Source organism: Salvia splendens, chromosome 9 (assembly GCF_004379255.2).
Source record: "Salvia splendens isolate huo1 chromosome 9, SspV2, whole genome shotgun sequence".
In the NCBI taxonomy this organism is placed as follows: domain Eukaryota; kingdom Viridiplantae; phylum Streptophyta; class Magnoliopsida; order Lamiales; family Lamiaceae; genus Salvia; species Salvia splendens.
The window spans coordinates 9039808-9058362 of record NC_056040.1 but is presented as its reverse complement, the minus strand read 5'-3'; the positions used below and the strand labels follow the sequence as shown (position 1 = coordinate 9058362).

Below are 18555 nucleotides of genomic sequence, written 5' to 3'. Positions count from 1 at the left end.
ATGTCAAGCATATTTTAAGATTGTTGGAAAAATACATTATACTGCAACGGTATAACTAATAGTACTATTATTTTCATAACTAATAATTTATAAACAAATTTAAAAGTAAATTTAAAATTACTAATATTATTATTACTATTTTATCAACAAAAAAATAATCAAACAACATTACTTTAGTTACTACTATATAATTAGGGTAATTGTATTTAATTGATTCATTCAAAATTCAGATAACTTTTTGTCATAATTAAGTACTCCTACATAAAATCATATTCAAAGAATTGTATATTCCCAACAACATTACAAACAAATGGGCCTTTAAAATTTTGTGAAACTAGGCTCGTTTGCACGGACAGGACTGGATTTCTTCTGCAATCACTTGTTTGAACACGTTCCTCATCAATTTAGGTATCGGACCGCCCGATCAGACGCCGCCGGCCCGCCCGCCCAGCTGTGTAATCGTGCTTCGTTCTGTATCACCTGTAAGCCATAAGTTTCATATTCTAAATTAATTTTCAATTTTGACAGTTCACGCCTATTTTTTTGAAAGAATTCGTGCTAGAGCGTATTAGAAAGCTCATCAATTTTACAAAGATGTAAATTGTCTATTTAATTGCGGGATGTTTTTTTTCGTTTTTTAATTACAATTTGCCTCATAATCTGTTATGAACTTGTTTGAGAATATGTTTCTCTGCAAAGGATGCAGAGTTAATTTTCGATTTTGGTTTCGTCTCAATTACTCAAAACTCAAACCCCTAAATGGAAAACCCACTCCGCTCGCCATCTCCCATCTTAGTTTGCTTTAGGAACTCAAACCCCTAAATGGAAAACCCACTCCGCTCGCCATCTCCCATCTTAGTTTGCTTTAGGTGGAATGCTTAGGCCATCCACTACGCTGTCTCTATACCGTACCTTAAATACTATTTGACCACTATTTGAGGGCCCCACTGTCTTTTTTTCCTCCATCCCTTAATTAAGGGACGGAACCTGCAACGCTCCGTCCCTTAATTACTATTCATTCAATTTCATTTTTTTTTTTTTTTTTCTCAACTCAATCCAATTAAAACACACTTTATTAAAAACACTTTATTAAAAACACACTTTATTAAAAAACACACAACATAAAAAAACACACAACATAAAAAACACACAACATAATTTAAAATACAAATTTAAAGAAAAATAAAAAAACTACTCCGCCGGCTAACCATCATCCGAAGGCGGTCGAGGTTGAGGGGGAGTCGGAAGGCCAAGTTGTGCTGCCATATACACAATTCCGTTCCACCAGGCCGTGAATTGGGCGTACGAGAAGCGGGAAGTGTCCGCCATTGTGGTGGTCATGTACGCCACCATAAGTGTGTCCGAGCCTCCCCGCGAGCCCGATCCCGAGGCCGGCTGGCTTGATTCGCCTCGGCCCTTCCTTGCTCTAGCCGCTTTCGCCGCCTTCGTCCCTTGAGGCCGACGGCGCCCACTCGCGGATCCTCCAGCATCGCCGACCGTACCCGCAAACTCCTGGGATTCAGCCTCAGGTTGGCTGATGCCCTCAGCGGTGTCACCACCAGACGAGTATTGGCCACTCGTCGTATGCTTCGTGCGCTTCGAGGTTGAGCCCGAGCTGGAGCGAAAACCGTCTGCCCACCGTTCCTCATCCTTGACGGCCTGCCAAACATCAACAAATCTGAATTGATGACGTTCGTCCTGGTAGTAGGCGCGCAAAGCGGACGTCAAAATGTCGGTTGCCGTTGCGCCGCTTTGGTAGCGCGCCTCTTCGGCCGAGTAGATGCGTTTTGACCTGTCGGTCGACTCGGTCAAAGTGAGAGCGGAGCATTTTAAATTTGCGCTTGCGGGAGCCTTTCGGCTTTATCTGGTGGTAGACCTCGCAGACCTTTTCCCAGAAACACTTCCGATATTGTTGATTCCCGACGATGGGATCGTACGAGACGGTGATCCAGGCGTTGTACACCGCCAGCGTTTCGAGGTTGTTGTACGGATGCCGGCCTAGATCCTCTTCCTCTTCTTCCTCGTCCTCGCCCGCCTGGGGTTGTACACCGCCTCGGCCACCTCCACCGCCTCGGCCACCTCCACTGCCTCGGCCTACTCCAGACGTAAGGAAAATCCTCCCGGATCTGGGATAATCCCTGCGAATACCGCGGGGCGGAGGGACGGACATATGCATTAAGGTCAAAATTGGGTGGTTGGTACCCCCCTGGCGTCGCCGAACCCTGGGTCCCCGGCGTTGACGAACCGGAACCGCCCAATGTGTTGATCATGGTCTCCTAATCGCCGAACGCGTTGAGATCCCGCCGGAGCCGGAACCGCCGTAGTTGCCGTCGCCGTCGCCGTCACCGGACATCTTGAGTTGTAATATGAAAATTTGAGAGAAAATTTATATGATAGGAAGAATAGATGTGTAGTTGTGTGTGAAATGAGGATGAGTTTAGGAGTATTTATAGAGTAAAAAAATTAATTAAAAATTAAAAAAATTAAAAAAATTAAAAAAAAAAACAAAAAAACGGTATAATTACCGTTACAATTTTTTTTTTCTTTTATTTTTTATTTTTTATTTTTTTAAAATTCGAATTAAAAAAAAATATATTTATTGCGTCAGCACGTGACAACGCCCACTCGCGGGCCGGCGAGTGGGCGTCACGCACGACGCCGGGTCGCGCCACGTCGCTTAGGCGCGTGGCGAGACAGCCCGTCTCGTGGCTCGACGGAACGCGACGCGGGACAAGACGCGGGACGGCGCGGGACGGGATGGCGAGCTGCAACGCGTAGCGCCGGGGTCCCGTCTCTCCGGGACGGGACGCGAGACGCCGGCGAGACGCGTAGTGGATGGTCTTAGCAATCATCAAATTGTTAATCAGAAACTCCTAAGGTACGCCCCCGGTTCCTCTGTCAGCTTCTCTCGTGGATCATGTAGCTCGAATAAGCTTCCTTGGTGTTTACAATGCTTTAGGAATAAAATGTGAAATTGATTTTGTACTTTGTAGAACAAAATTTAAGTCGACAGTTGTGAATTCGTCTTCCATCTTGTTCTCGGTGGTATGTAACATTAGTTAAGTCTAGTGGAACTACTTGGATTTTAAACATATCATTTGGTTACTGTGCTGTTAGGGTGTAAGAACTATAAGGTTTCCATGATGTTAAGAGGCGCAGTCTGTATTCAAAAACCATTTGTGTTATATGAAGCTATTTTTCCCAATTAGCTGCATAGATACATGCCAATATGTTCTTGGTGGGACACCTTAGTGACTTGTAATGCATTACCCCTTTTATCTCCTATTGTTCTGTTATATTACTATTTTACTTATTATTGGCAGGGCCCAAGTTTTTTAATCATGGTAGATTAGCTTTGTAATTAGTTGGCTAGCTAGCTTCCCAATTGTCTTTATTTACTAAACATAAGATATACCCAAAGCTCAGTTTACATGCTACTATAATAGGGATTTCGGATCTGTTTCTATGATGTGAATTTTGAGAAAGTGAACCCCAGTACTGCTGTTTTTGTAAGTTGTTGGTTGGTGCTGGACATAACTATAGTACTATTATTTTTTGTGTATTAATCTATATCATATTCTTCCTCTCAGGAATTGAATTCTGGAGTCTTATATTCGTACGTCACTGTAACTCCGTACCTACCTTGATGAATACAATGGAAAATGTATTTGAGCAGCTCTTAGCTGCTTCTGGCTCTTCCACAGTGAAAGAATCACTTGTCTGTCTCATTGAAACTGCAAAAACTTCTGATGGCCGATTAGACCTTGCTTGCAAGCGTATTGTTGTACCAGTACTCAGGCTCTGCCAGTCTCCACCTTCTGCCGAAGAACTTTTCTTATCGATAAAGCTACTTAGAAACTTGTGTGCTGGAGAGATTAAAAATCAGGACCTATTTATTCATCAAAACGGTGTTGCTATTATTTTGGCTCTCATCAAATCTATGGGGTTTGTTTCCAGTAGTTCTGATTATAGGACACTTCATATGGTATTGCAAGTCTTGGGAAATGTTTCATTAGCTGGTGAACAACATCGAGGCGTTATATGGCGCGAAATGTTCCCCTTTGGATTTCTGGATATTGTTAGAGTTCAAAGCAAGGAAACATGTGATACTTTGTCCATGGTTATCTATACATGTGTCGAGGGCAGCAACAAGTCATCCGTAGAGTTGCTTGGAGATGCAGGACTGGACATTGTAGTAGAAATTATACGAACTGCTACAATAGGTACCCAACTCTATAGCCTATTTCTTGCTACTAGTACTGTTTATTTGTGAAAAGGTCAATTTAATGTGACATGTTCATTTTCATTTGGTCTTTTGCAGTTGGATATAAAGAGCACTGGGTGAAATGGCTTCTGTTCAAAATATGTTTTGAAGATTCTTATTTTTCACCACTTTTCTCTAAGTTATCTCCGGTTGCTGAAGATGAGAACTCTGATATGAATGTAGCTGGAATGAATAGTTTTGGAGCTGAACAAGCATTATTACTGGGCATACTTGCTGAAATTCTTAATGAGCAACTTGGAGATATTGTTGTTTCTAATGAATTTTCATTGTTCCTATTCAAGATATTGAGAAACGTTGTTGGGGTTGTTGACTTTAGTACTAGAGGAAAATCGCGTCTTCCAACTGGTTCAGCTGATGTCGACATCATTGGCTACTCCCTGTCCTTATTAAGAGATATTAGTGCATGCCAAGGTCAAAATGTTAAGAACCAGGGTGAAGATGCTGTAGATATGCTAGTCTCAGCTGGGCTAGTTAAGTTTCTTATTAGATTGCTCCGCGACCTAGAGCCTCCAGCAATCATTAGGAAAGTGGCGGTCGACAACAATAAGGTAGAAGACTCAACTTCAAAGTCTTCAAAGTATCAGAGCCCTTACATAGGTTTCCGCAAAGATTTGGTTGCCATCATTGGGAATTGTAGCTACTGTAGGAAGCACGTTCAGGATGAAATAAGAGAACAAGATGGAATTCTTCTTTTGTTACAACAGAATGTCACTGATGAAGATAGTCCATTCTTGAGGGAGTGGGGCATCTGGTCAATGAGAAATGTTTTCAAAGGTAATGAAGAAAACCAAAAATTAGTTGCTCAATTGGAGCTCCAGAGATCTGTGGATACTCCTGAGATCACTGAGATGGGCCTCCGGGTAGAAATTGATCCAAAAACTCAGCGCCCAAAGCTTGTAAATGCCTAAATCAAGTTACAATCTGTGTTATGTTTCTTTTTACTGTCACTTATGTTCTAGTATCATTTTATCAGTGCCTTTGTATATTGACTAACTATATGCTTTAGTATCGTGTGTTTGCCTGAAGGAATGAAAGGGCATGCAGTCAGAGGGCGCCATTTGTGTGTGGAATGGAGAAACTCATTTAACCAGGGGGTGAACATGTGAACTTTGTCATACACAATATCGTTCATAGCTCGAGAAACACCCTAGCTGACAGGTTACCGACATTCTGGAGACTGCGGTAGCCAACTGGTTAAAGAGCGTTATGCATAAATGCCGTTCTCCCAGATATAACTCATTATGCATGATATTTTCCAATTTACAGATTCTTAGCTTATTTCCAGTCATAATATTAATATCAGTTTTCAAGGGCTTAACCTTTTAAGATGTGCTTTATCTGTGCTTGTAAAAATTGCTATATTTTGGTAGATATGCACTTGCATTACTTAGATCGATTAGTATTGACATTTTTTTTCTGGAAGATGAGTATTTTATAAATATTTTGAATAAAAATTATAGTAGATGAAAATTCAAGGCGAGAGAAGTTAGCCACGTACGTCATCCTATCACCTCTATAACTAGAATCTTTTCATTATCTTTGGCATATTTATGGTATACAATATACTTTTAACAAGTTTGTCATTATTTCTGGTGCACGTTTAAATGTAGGTATCACCAATTTTGTTGTCTATTTCACTTCGCATATTTTCAATTAAGGTTTATTGCTATACTCTGTTTCTGTATATCTCTTTTCATTTATTATTCCTTTTTTGTAAATAATGACAAGACCGATTTCTAATTAGTTATTTGGACCAGCTTCAACAAAAGTTGAAGTAGTGTTCCTATAGGTAAATTAGCAATTAAGTGTACGCTAATCAGCCTAAAATGTCTTTGATATTTCAAAATTAATTTTGTAACAAGAGAGATATCAAATGCAAATAGATGGGAACTAGAGTAGAGACCTAAGTTGTCTCTTTTCACGTTTTATATCAACGGTAATAATAATAAGTGCATGCCATTTTTTGTATTTAGCTTACTCCAATAAAATCTGTGTATTCTCCATGATCCAGTCTTACATTTGTTTTGCTAGAAATATGAAAAAAAAATTATTTTGGAATTTTTGGAATTTTACATAAATTAAAGTTTCATTGCCCATTTTCTAACTATATTTTGAATCGTGAACTCAGACTATTGAAACACAACTACTTTTTCGAGCTATTTTTAATGACCAAAATCTAATATAATCCGTATTATTCGAAAGCTATCATACATACCTTTTCATAATTACATTTGGATTACCTTTATTTCAAAATTTAGAATTATTGGCCATTAAAATTTAGACTCATAAGTCCCCAATCTAAAAAACTAGTCTCTATTATCATTTTGTTCTATTATCCTAAATTATTTCACTTCTATTTCTACAAAAAAATATCACCATACATTACACTGCTTTAAATTTGGACCTCACTATATGACATTTCAACTATTTTTATGTCTTTTTTCTTCTAATTTACCAATTTCATAGTAAAATTTGTAATGTCCCAAAGTCTATTTTTAAGAGATGGAGATGATAACTAAATTAAAAACTACAACTATAGCTCAAAGTCGTGACTCATTATTTATTAATAATATTTCAATTATATAATTTCTTAGTACTATTTATATTCTAGTACTAACATTTCAACTACACAATCGTTTACTATTTATATTCTACAATACTAATTTTGTACGTGTCGATATAGCTGTTTTAGAAAAATACTAAGTACGAATTTAACATAAGGACCAATTCCAAAAATGCTTTCCCTATTTGTCGTCTAATCTGATACTTCTGCTAAAATATTGAAGCAAGAGTTGAATAACTGATGGTATTCAAAATTCGTCCTTGATTTCAAATTCTTTGGAAGAAAGAACAAAGCATCCCACCCAAATCAAGGAATTCACCCCTAACAACATTGATTCACGCACAAAATCTCTGGCTGGAGCTGTAAATGATTCATAAATGAAAAAGCCCATAAACCCACATCCCTAGAAACCAAATTACCCATCTCCAATTTCAACTCATTTATTCACTACCCTTCCTTTCTCTTATTTACCCGGTGCTTTCCCTCTCATATTTCAATTTTTTCGCAATTTTCCGTTCAATTGTTGTAATTCTCGAAGTGGGTTTTTGTATGCTGAGAGCATGGCGATAAGATGGGAGAAGGTACAGGTGAGTGGAGTGAGTGGTGGGCCCGGGGTGAGGTGGGGCCACACATGCAACGCCATTAGAGGAGGGAAGCTTCTCTATGTTTTCGGCGGATATGGGAAAGATCAGTGCCAAACGAATCAAATTCATGTTTTTGACTCTGGTAATTTCTCCCGCTTCATTTCCTTTTCTTGTGTAGTCTCTCATGATTCACAATATTTTGTTATTTTGGAGTGCGAGGAAATTGAATATTTGTATGCTGTGTTTGGTTTATCTTTATATGATATTTGTGAGTTTTTAGGAGCTGAAAATGCATGTATGTTTTTAGGCGTGTGTAAAAATCTTTCTTACTTCTTCATACTGTGATGGAAAGGCTTGTGGTCTCTTTATTCTTGCAGAATCTGTGGTTAGGATGTGTGTGTTTTGATTATTCTTTAGATTCTTGCAAGATCTTGGTCCCCCTTTGAGGTTCTTTCTTAAGTAGATTGTGAATCTATGTGTATATATGTATGGTATTGTTCGCCTTTTCATTTACATTTGTAATTTGACCAATAGATTCGTTCTTAGGCGGCTTAATTTGGAGTCTGATGCTTCCATATGGGTAACTGTTGAAATAGTGTTCCAAACTTCTTATGATTTCAAAAGAAAATTATTTATTTGTGAATTGTGTACCATTGTTCTTCTTATTGGGATTTATTTACTCTCAACATGCTATGCACAAGGTGCCTTTGGAAACCAGCTATCTAGACTCTAATTAAGTGTATTGTGTGGTCCAGTCAATTTAGTTTGGAGGGAGCCCGTTGTGAATGGCACACCACCTACCCCAAGAGACAGTCATAGCTGTACCACAGTTGGAGATAATCTGTTTGTGTTTGGTGGTACTGATGGAAGAAGGCCACTTAATGATTTGCTGCTTCTGCAAACTTGTAAGTTCTTCATTCGTTTTAATACTTACAGATCCTCCCTATTTCTATTTAAAATTTCCTAAACTGGAGCTTTAGACATACTGGCTTGGCCATGTTCGATTCATTTTCATGTGTTTCCACTTTATTCTTTAATATGAAGATGAACAATTAGATGGAAAAGTTCAATTAACTTTTATTTTGTCTGCAACTCATCCACTCATCCAGTTCTCGCGTCTGTTAAGAAATACCTTTTTGTTTACTTTTTCTTTAATATCTTGAAATTGGTCTTCTCATAGGCAATGAATTTTGAAACTTGTTCAGTTATTATGTAACTGACTCTATGTTTGCGTATTCTTTGCCCATGATAGCCTCCAATACATGGGTTGTACCATCGGTTAGAGGTGATGCTCCGGAACCAAGAGAAGGCCATAGTGCAGCACTTATCGGTAAAAGACTCTTCATTTTTGGTGGATGTGGCAAATATGAGAACAGTGAAGTCTACTATGATGATCTTTACATATTAAATACAGGTACGAACATTTTACTTTGTCTCGCAAAGTTGATTTTGTCTTTTGGCCTAGTTTATTTTTTTGGCTCTTTCATATTTTGTTTCTTTCGTTGTTGAAACTTGTTGTCAACATTGTGTTTCTTAGTTCCAATAAATTTTCCTGTCAATGAAATTCTACACTATAAAAACTAGAGCTACTGTTCAGATAATGAAAAGATGTTGAGTGATACTTATTACTATGTCATGTCTGCACAAGTTGCGGATATCAGACATATAATTGGATTTCAGATTAGAGTGCATCTTGATGTTTACGTTGTACTTTGCTTTCTACTGATACTGCCACCTATGGTTAGATAATTGCACATCATCCGTAAAAACCATTTACTTAACCGTAGTGTGGCTGATAAGTTTCTTTAGTGACGTCATCTTTCATTCTTGATCACAATTGACTTGAAAAGGAGTTCCAAACTGTTAGTGCAAATTCGGAATTCCATTCTCAGGATAGTAAGGATACTTAAGTATGCAAATTGATGTTTTAATAACATGTAATTGAAATACAATTGGATTTATATCATGGAAATTTCCACACTTACATTGATAAATTGCTGCATCATGTTTTGGTGTATGCCAAATGAAAGAATTCCTAAAACTTGCCTCGTAATGAGTGATATTTTATCCTTGGTGATTTAGCGAAAAAAAGCATATTTTCAGGCTTTCCTATGCTTTTTGTGCAGAGACTTTTGTGTGGAAACGTGTGTTCCCTACGGGTACTCCTCCAAGTAAAAGAGACAGCCATACCTGCGCATCTTGGAACAACAAAATCATAGTCGTTGGTGGTGAAGACTCCTCTAATTATTACCTATCGGATGTGCACATACTTGATGCTGGTATACTTGAATTGTCTTTATTGATCTTATAAAATTATGTTTAGTACACAAATTTGCATTGACGGATTATTCTTCATTCCTTGAATATATAGATACTCTTGTTTGGTGCAAGTTGAACACCACTGGCCAGCTATTGCCACCTCGAGCTGGACATACAGCAATTTGTTTGGGAAAAAAAATGTTTGTCTTTGGAGGTTTCTCAGATGAGCAGAACTTGTATAATGACGTTTATATGCTCGACATTGGTAAGTAGTTTGTGGTAATCGTTATTTGTTAATGTAATAATACCAGCTTCTTGGACCCATGAACAACTGCTCGTGGTTGTGTTTTTGAGTTGGGGAGGGGAAGGAGTGGGGATCAAACCTCACACCTCTTCCTTTTATATGGAACACACAACTTTTCGAGGTGACAAGGAATCAAAATAAAAACCAGGGACAATATGATTTACTAGATTGTGCCCCTATTAAAAAGTGGGAGACTGGCGGGCAACATGTATGATTATGTCCCGGTCTTAACCAACCATCTTATGCAGAAACTGGTGCCTGGATCAAAGTTTCAGCAGTCGGGGAAGGTCCTTCCGGCAGATTTTCGATGGCAGGTGAAAGTTTAGATCCGCATATGGGTGGCGTTCTTGTTTTTATAGGCGGCTGCAATAAAAATCTGGAAGCACTAGATGACATGTATTACTTGCACACAGGTATTATTTCCCCATCTTGAAATGTTGCAGATGGTATTTATTTACTAAATTAGAGCTTAAACTAATTGCAATACTGTGTCCGAACTGTTTATTACCAGGATTTTCTAAAGAAATTGACAGAGATGAAAAGCGTAATGAGAAGTTATCTTTGAGGAAACAGCTGAAGCTGAAATGTCAAGAGCAAAATACAACTACCCCTGGCTATGAGAAGGCTTCTTATGGCACTGAACATGAAGATGATACTACCATTTACCAACCTACGCCAATATCGAGTTATATGCCAGCAGGCAAGATCACAGACACCTCTCTTATGTTTATCTCCAACTGTTTTGCTTGACTGTATTCCTTGGGTAACTGGGATATCTGGTGGTTAATTAGTCATGTATGCAGACTATAGAATGTAAATAAATTGGTAATAATATCTTTCGCATTGCAGGGAGGCAAAATTTCTATTTGAATGAATATCAAGCCCCTCTTGGAAAAAAGACCTTCCAAGCTAGGGTCTTTAAAAGCTTTCCTGATGGATATACAATTGAAACTATTATCGATGGGAAGCCTCTACGCGGAGTATTATTTTCCAATAAACCTAGCTCCACTAGCATGGCAGTTGATAAATTCAACGGGTGAGATTTTGTGTGGATGATTATCTGTTTTGTAAACTGACTGAAGGATGCGGAAATGTTTGATGGGCTTGTATTGAACTTTATTACAGTAAGATGGAAGCTATGAAGATTAATGAACCAAATGTGCACGGTGATCACAATTCTGGGATGGAGAGTGAGAAGCCACTGCAGCATGATGCAACTGTGGTCAAGCAAGCAGATGATTCTGGGAATGATGAGGAAGGATTGAAAGCCCAGATGGAAATCGCCACATCAGAAACTAAAAATCCTGATGCTGAATCATTGATATCCCAAGAGGTGATCCAATTTCCCTCCCCACCCTCCTGGATTCTTCTTCCCTAAACCAGATTTTCATCTTTTAGTACTCTTTATTTCTCTAAGACTAAACAATTCAGTCTACTTAGACCAAAATCACCAAAAATTTATGTAATATTTGTGAAGTTTTCCAGAAAATCCTAATGTCATAAATCTGTTTTTCTGATTAGGACATGGCAGAAATTGACCCTAAAATGTCACCGCATTGGAGTTTTTAAGATAGCGAAAAATTTTAGTTCCGTTGCCCTAAAGAAAATTTGTGGCCAGTAATAATTAAATTTTCGGGCTACTGACAGCATATCTTACTCCCCTCAGGTGGATGCATTTTCATATATTGAATATTTTCACTTGTTTATCCCGTTAATTAGGTTCCGGGAGCCTCAGAAACATGTCTGGCACCTGCTGGTATTGAGGGAGCCTCAGAAACACATCTGGCATCTGCTATTAACGTGGGAGCCTCAGAAACACATCTGGCACCTGATGGTAATGCGGGAGCCTCAGAAATACATTTGTCACCTGCTGGTAATGCGGGAGCCTCGGAAACACATCTGTCACCTGCTGGTACTGCAGGAAGTGACAACCCTAATAATCAATCATTAATAGATGCTGAAATGCATGAAGAGGATGCTTCTGTGGTTGTTAAGATCAAACACTCGCATAATGTTGAGGTACTAATATAATATACTTACTAATTATTTTCAAGTCAATTTGATTGGAATCAAGTAGTGCCTAATAGTTGGAAACTTGTTGAACCTTAGAAGGTTTAAGTCACTTAGGCATAAACAACTTGTTTTGTTTTGCAAAGTTTCTCTCAAACACATGTGTCGAGTATCATTCCTTTGTTACAAAATTTGTTGTTATCAGCTCAACCTTTTCTTGGTCTCGTCTTTTAGTGATAACTAGGATCTGAACCGTGTCCTATTTACAGAGGCTTCTTGAAATTTTGTGGGAATAAAATAAGTTTTTCCGTTTTCAGGGTGCACATAAAACATTGAAAAACAACCTTAACTGAATACAAATTGATCAGCCTATCATCTTAATTCATATTCAAATTTGAGAGAGAACAAAAATATGGCATGCTTATATTTTTAGTAGAGATTTGTCTGCAGTGGCTGTTCATATGCGTCATTTTCTATCAGCTACTAGCTGCCTAGAAAGCAGTCGGTATTTGATTATTTATGCGTCTAATGTTTTTCTGATATGTTTCTCTCTATGCAGGCTGAGATGTCGCAGGACTGATTTTTCCAGATGAAAGTTCTTCTGGGCCAAACTCTGTATAGCTTCTGACTACTGAAATAGGCAAGAACGCGTCGACTAACTTTTTCCTGTCTCTGCTCGGATTCTACGCCTCTTGTTCTATTGAAAAATTACTCTTTTAACAATATGCAAGTCACAATTAGCTAGCCATTACCCAAATGTTGAGTCCTTTTATATTGCTAGTTAGTAAAGCTAGACTCACAATTGACCCTCTCTTCCATCTTTGCAGTAATATCATCTCTCTCTCTCTCTCTCTCTCTCTCTCTCTCTCTCTCTCTCTCTCTCTCTCTATCTCTCTCTCTGCGTGTGTGTGTTTGTTGTTTACTGTTTTACATGTGATAAATAGGTTCGACAATCTCATGTTGGGTTTATGGTTGAATAAGGTTTTTTCATTATACTGTAGCTGTTTCAGGGTTTTATTTCAACAGATTTTGGAGGTTTCTAGGCAAAGATTTATATTTTGATTCCATTAGTTTGATTAGTAATGTCAATGTCCATGCGACTACAAATACCTATGAGATATCATGTCACGTCACTGGTGTTACCATCTTACTAAATTATATAGACTAGATTGACAAGATGTATAGATGACACCTATAATGATAATCGATGATTATTATAAAATCCTATATATTTCGTCCAAATAAATACTCCTTATTTTATGACCATCATCATCACACACATATACTACTATATAATTCATTGATGTAAGAATAATAGTAATACTTCCTACAAAAAGTGAGGTACTGAAATTGAAAAATGGGACTCCACCCAAGCAAATCCTATTATAGAATGCAGTGATTTTCACTCAACTGCACAATAATCACAGCATATAGCTGAAAGGAGTTCTCATCAAGACTAATTCATTTGTATATGTACATTAACATCATCCAATCAAGAATCTAATTCCAACAACAAAATGTGCTATTGAATGCAAGAAATCCTACAATCAAGCCATCTCAGCTTACAAGAAAGAATTGACTAGCCCGACGTCTCCGACCTCCTTGCCGTTTGTTTGTCCTTCCCCAGCTCAGCACGACACTCTGGTCAGCGCTAGCAACGGACTGCTTCATGATCGAGCTCATTGACTTCTTCGTCACATCTGAAGGAGATAACTTAGAATATTTTCTTGCTTTTGCACCGCCACTCCTGCCCGGTTTCCTCTTCAACGAACCTGTTTCTAGAGCTTCCGAATTGAAGCCCTTGCATTGCTTCTTTCCCCTCTTCTGACCCTTCCCGGATCTTCTGGACATGTTACTCGTTCCTTTTCCTTTGCTAAAACGAGACGAGTTTAAATCGTTCTCCCCACCTTGATCCATTGCATCAGTCTCAAGTTCCATGACCTCATCTCCCACTTCATCTCCATTGGAAGAAACAATTTCAGCAAACCAACACAGATTTCTGAAGTTTGCTAGTGATTCAAGAACTTCAGCTTCTACCTTGACTCCAGATGTAAAAATTGTGACTAGAGTCTTTGCAGCAGTGGTGTCGGATTCAATGAATGGCTCTGCCTCTCCTTGTTCAGATAAAAGATGTGTTTCCAGTTGAATATCTTCGGATTCTCCTCTTGGAGGAGAACGCTCCTTGTTCTCAGGGCTCACCGGTCCCTTCAACAACTCTGCAGACTTCGAGCTTGACGGAGGCACAGGATGCTCGTCTACTACGCCACTGTTCAAGCCAATGTAACTTTCAGTTTTCAAGAAACTGTCACTGATGCTGTTCTGTACAATAGGTTCGTCTTCAGAGGCAGAGTTGCTATCGGGAACTACTTTAGCCTCTCTATTTATAGATGGAGGGCTTTCAAAAGGAATTTGAGTCTCACAGAAAGGCATTGAATTCAAATCAATATCCATTGATGAATTTGTGCCATCCGAGTTTTCACCAGTCTTCACAAGATCAGTAAAAGCTTCAAGAGGACCAGACGAACTTGTGGGAAGAGATTCCAACTGTATGGGCTCATTCAGATCAATGAAACAATAGGTTTTCTTGGTATCCGAACTAGAACTCGATAAATCCCATGTTTTACTCAAGCCAATATCTGAATGAGTTGCAGCTAGAAAGTTGGAAACTTTATCAGGGGAACGACATGTGAAGTCAGATGCTTCAGAAAGGTTCCCTGCTTTGAACTGCTTCACTTGATCATCATGGTAGATACGAGCTGGAAGTTCAAGGTCGATAATTCCACTTCGTTTAGTGCTGGGAAACAGAAATTGGACATCATCACTACTGTTTCTTCTTATGCCAGACTCACTTTGCAGAGTTGTATGTTTCAGAAAGTTCTCTGCAACTAAACTTTTAGGCCCTTGAAAATTCCCTGATGCTAGTTCAGACAACTCACGAGGTGAAAGATTGCCGAAGAGCCAGCTTGTTGCAGGAGTAGGCTTCTGAGGAATTTCATCACCACCATGAGACGAGGAATGGATTGACTCTGATGTTCGAGATGGTAAATGCTGTCCAAAGATTTCTCTCGCTCTCATTTCATTCATCAAGTCCCTCTGCCTTCGGTATACCCGGTGTAGCTCCTGAACCTGGGAGTCGAAACATTAAATTAAACAGCTAAACACAACTGAACTAACAATATATAACAAAAGAAGAGGAGCACAACTTCAAAACTCAATAAACAAACTCTGCTCATAACCATTTCACACTCAATTTTGCATTTCAGAAAGGATAAATACAACTTTCTACACAACTCCCTCCCAATCAATGACATGATATCTTCATTGCTTTCCACTCACACAGTCACACTACACGACCGCCCCCTCCACAAGGTAGCTATAATACCATTTTCAGTCGAGAGAGCCCACTGTAGTTTTCTTTCGACCATCAATATATGATATGAAACCCAGTTAGAACTCAAAATGACCACGTGCCAGATGAAAAAATTGAGTAACACCAGATATACCAATGTTTTGTCTCAATCAACACTCAACAGTTGAAGTAAAGTTAGAGGTCTGATGACACCTACCTGAGACCTAAACGCGGCTTCTTGATTCTGTATGATCTGCTTCAGCATTTCCTTGTCATGACCTAAGTACTGATCACACGATGGCACGAAAACGCTGTTGTTGTGGCCTCTTTCTTCTCCGTAGCTAGCATTACTATTGTAAAGGTGCCAAGAATAGCCACCAGCACCGCCATTCAGATCCCTCACGTTGTGGTAATACACGGGCGTGTAACTACTGCACTGCATACTCGCTCCAACTCACCTAAACTGGAAAAAATAAAAACAAGTTAGTATCGTGCATAATAAGATAGCTCAGAACCGTCCAAAATCGAACATTCAACACATCATATTCCAAAACACAAAGATCACACAGAAGATTTCGAGTTGTGTCTTGCAATAGACATTACTCCTCACAAATTTCTCCATGGTGCTTCGCAAGTAGTAATAAACATTTCACATAGCTTTCTTCAAACTATCCTCTCTTTTAACTCCAAATTGCTCAAAGAGACGGCGAACACAAGAAAGATTCAAGAACCACTTCATCAAATATAAAAATCAAAGCAGTAACAGAAATCTTTGAGAAAGGGATCATAAAATCCAAACCTGTCCTAATCTGAGAAGTATAAAAATCTATGTTGTATTTTTCCAAAATTGCACACGCGTGAAAGATTAAACCGTATCCAATAATACTACTTTTTTGCGTTTGATAAGAACAAGCCGACATTTTTCCAGCCAAGCAAGATAAAGAAAGGCTGAAAGCAGGAAAAAAACCATTAATAAGATTCCCTTATGTCATAGGGCGGAAAAACCCTCATCTCCTCCAAGTTCAACAAAAGATCAGACTGCAATGAGATAAGGTTTAGACTTAAAAAAATCACACCAATAAATATTGTTGACCATGAACAAGAAAATACTAAGAATTTGAGATTGGGAAAACAATCCAACATTTCTACCAAAAAATTTGAGAAAAGGTAAACAAGAGAAAATTGTGTTGTATTATGACAGATCATGTCATCAGAAACCATCAACACACCATTTAAAAGTAAAATCTCAGCTTATCCCAGAAGAATGAGAGAGACAAAAGAAAAAACAAACAAACACACACACACACACACTAGCAGACTGACAAGCACACACTGTAACGCATTCTGAGAACAGAGAAATGCTCAGATGAGAAAATGAAGGAAAGATCAGACCCAGAATCCATATTCTCAGATAAAACAATAAAGATTGAAACTTTACCTGAAAAGAGAAAAACAAAACCAACTCAAATCACAGCTTCATTACCAGCACCAAAATTGCTCGTTTATCATGCGGAATTCAGCAAATCCACTAACAATGGGAGAGGAAAAGGATGTTTTGAGAAAGGAATAAAATCTCAGCGAAGTGAAATGAGCTCAGAGAGTTGGCACATAGTATTAGAGAGAGAAAGGAGGGGGATATGGAAAGAGAGAAAAGAGGCCATGAAAGGAGGCTTGAATTTGCAAAGAAGCAAAGGGAAAAGGAAAAGCGGAAAAGGTGGGCTGCTTGAGAGAGAAAAATGGAGTTTCTGGATCTGCTGGGGCCACACGCACTTGGCAGAGAAGGTGAAGATAGAGGGAGAGGAATATATAACTTAAAAAGGAAGAGACATGGGATTTGTCAATATGTGGGGCCCATCGTAGGATAGGGTTGGTGGGGGGTGGGGTGGCTGTTTGTATACATTAATTGGTTGGTTTTATAATCGCTTTTATTCAAAATAGTTAATAAATTAAGAGAGATCCATGACCTGAAATCCAATTAGAGCGAGATACACTCGATAAGTATATTGATCAGTATACTAGTATTAAAATAGCACTTGAACGTAATGTATCATGTATTGTATGTGTACATTATTATTGACTACATGTATGATATAGATAGGTGTACCTATATATTCTAAATTTGTACAAGAATTCAAGAATTTTTACTAAGGCCAGTTTGGGTATGAAATTGGACATGCAGAATTGGAATTTTAGTTTTAATTCTAAATTCAATAGTATTTGGTATCACAAAAATTTTGAATTATAGTATCGAATTATAATTTCAGTCCCTTTCAAATTTGAATTTCATATTAAAAATAAATAATTGAAATTCTAGATAGTTATAATGTCTACGTTGTACACACTACATACATTGGACACACACTGCACATACATTGCACACACACACACTATATAATTTTATTAAATCCAATTTCATATCAATTAATATACATTATTTTTCTTGAACAAAAGATTTGGAATTAAATTATATTATGTTTCGAATTCAATTCTAATTTTGTGTATTGAACGAACCCTAATATGATTTGAATTTGGGATGATATTTTTTTGTTTGATTGATTACCTCTTAGAGCATCACCGTGCTTTAGAGTTTGTAGTTGCTAAATCACGCCACATATCGCATGTTAGCAGTTAAGTACAGAGCTAAAGTTGCCATATACACTTTTGTGTGTATGCGTGCAAAATATGCGAATCAGTTAGTCAATGAGTGGTCGACATGCAATCACCAACTAATTCATATATATATATATATATATAGGGTTTTGATCTATGCAAAACTGGATTTAAATACAGAAACGCAGAACAATATCATAATTAGGGCACTTTTAGGTCATAATTAGGTAATTTGTAGGTCATGCTAACAAAGCATGACCTAAAACGATCTTAGTATGACATTAAATCGAAATATTATAATATGACCTAAAATTGCTTAATTATGACCTTCCGTGTTTTTGGTTAATTATTGACCATTAGATCATCTAATCCTAGGGCTGAGATTTGGTCTGCATTTCTGGATTTAAACACATACTTATTTTGATCATCTCCCTATATATATATATATATATATATATATAGGTGTGATCAAATACAAATTTTCTATAATACAAATTATACAAACTGATGTCAATGGGGGCTGATGTCAACGGAGTGTACAAATTTTGTCCGGGGGGGCTGATGTCAACGGAGTGTACAAATTCTGTCAAC

The 18555-nt window shown here is 38.1% G+C and overlaps 3 protein-coding genes across 5 annotated transcripts; 2 read left to right on the top strand and 1 right to left on the bottom strand.

The window, feature by feature from the left end:
- The first annotated feature begins 288 nt into the window (after positions 1-288).
- Positions 289-5679, top strand: LOC121748921 (ataxin-10-like). Of its 3 annotated transcripts, none has more exons than XM_042143500.1 (4): positions 289-482; positions 3591-4223; positions 4322-5059; positions 5292-5679. In XM_042143500.1, the coding sequence occupies exons 2-4, from the start codon at positions 3647-3649 to the stop codon at positions 5315-5317; spliced, it is 1341 nt and encodes a 446-aa protein (XP_041999434.1). In that variant the 5' UTR covers positions 289-482; positions 3591-3646; the 3' UTR covers positions 5318-5679. The 3 variants fall into 3 exon arrangements, with proteins under 3 accessions (XP_041999434.1, XP_041999433.1, XP_041999431.1); XM_042143499.1 differs by adding an exon at positions 2609-2878 and having other exon boundaries at positions 4322-5679; XM_042143497.1 differs by having other exon boundaries at positions 4322-5679.
- Positions 5680-7032: 1353 nt separating this feature from the next.
- On the top strand, positions 7033-12862 carry LOC121748600 (RING finger protein B-like). The gene is made up of 11 exons (XM_042143065.1): positions 7033-7574; positions 8188-8337; positions 8685-8846; positions 9559-9711; positions 9804-9956; positions 10244-10408; positions 10507-10695; positions 10845-11031; positions 11121-11328; positions 11715-12014; positions 12565-12862. Exons 1-11 carry the CDS (start codon positions 7409-7411, stop codon positions 12583-12585), a joined length of 1854 nt encoding a protein of 617 aa, XP_041998999.1. The 5' UTR covers positions 7033-7408; the 3' UTR covers positions 12586-12862.
- Positions 12863-13355: 493 nt separating this feature from the next.
- On the bottom strand, positions 13356-17120 carry LOC121749559. Its single transcript, XM_042144126.1, has 3 exons — positions 16793-17120; positions 15572-15817; positions 13356-15131 (listed from the first exon to the last, which is right to left on the bottom strand). The coding sequence occupies exons 2-3, from the start codon at positions 15794-15796 to the stop codon at positions 13563-13565; spliced, it is 1794 nt and encodes a 597-aa protein (XP_042000060.1). The 5' UTR covers positions 15797-15817; positions 16793-17120; the 3' UTR covers positions 13356-13562.
- Positions 17121-18555: the final 1435 nt, after the last annotated feature.

Excerpts from the sequence above, each read along its gene's own strand:
- LOC121748600 (XM_042143065.1), top strand. The coding sequence starts at position 7,409 with ATGGCGATAAGATGGGAGAAGGTACAGGTGAGTGGAGTGAGTGGTGGG. Across the intron at positions 8,338-8,684 it reads TTTGCTGCTTCTGCAAACTT|CCTCCAATACATGGGTTGTA; the intron begins GTAAGTTCTTCA and ends TGCCCATGATAG. Across the intron at positions 8,847-9,558 it reads TCTTTACATATTAAATACAG|AGACTTTTGTGTGGAAACGT; the intron begins GTACGAACATTT and ends CTTTTTGTGCAG.
- LOC121748921 (XM_042143497.1), top strand. The coding sequence starts at position 3,647 with ATGAATACAATGGAAAATGTATTTGAGCAGCTCTTAGCTGCTTCTGGC. Across the intron at positions 4,224-4,321 it reads TATACGAACTGCTACAATAG|TTGGATATAAAGAGCACTGG; the intron begins GTACCCAACTCT and ends GGTCTTTTGCAG.
- LOC121749559 (XM_042144126.1), bottom strand. The coding sequence starts at position 15,796 with ATGCAGTGCAGTAGTTACACGCCCGTGTATTACCACAACGTGAGGGAT. Across the intron at positions 15,132-15,571 it reads AAGCCGCGTTTAGGTCTCAG|GTTCAGGAGCTACACCGGGT; the intron begins GTAGGTGTCATC and ends TTCGACTCCCAG.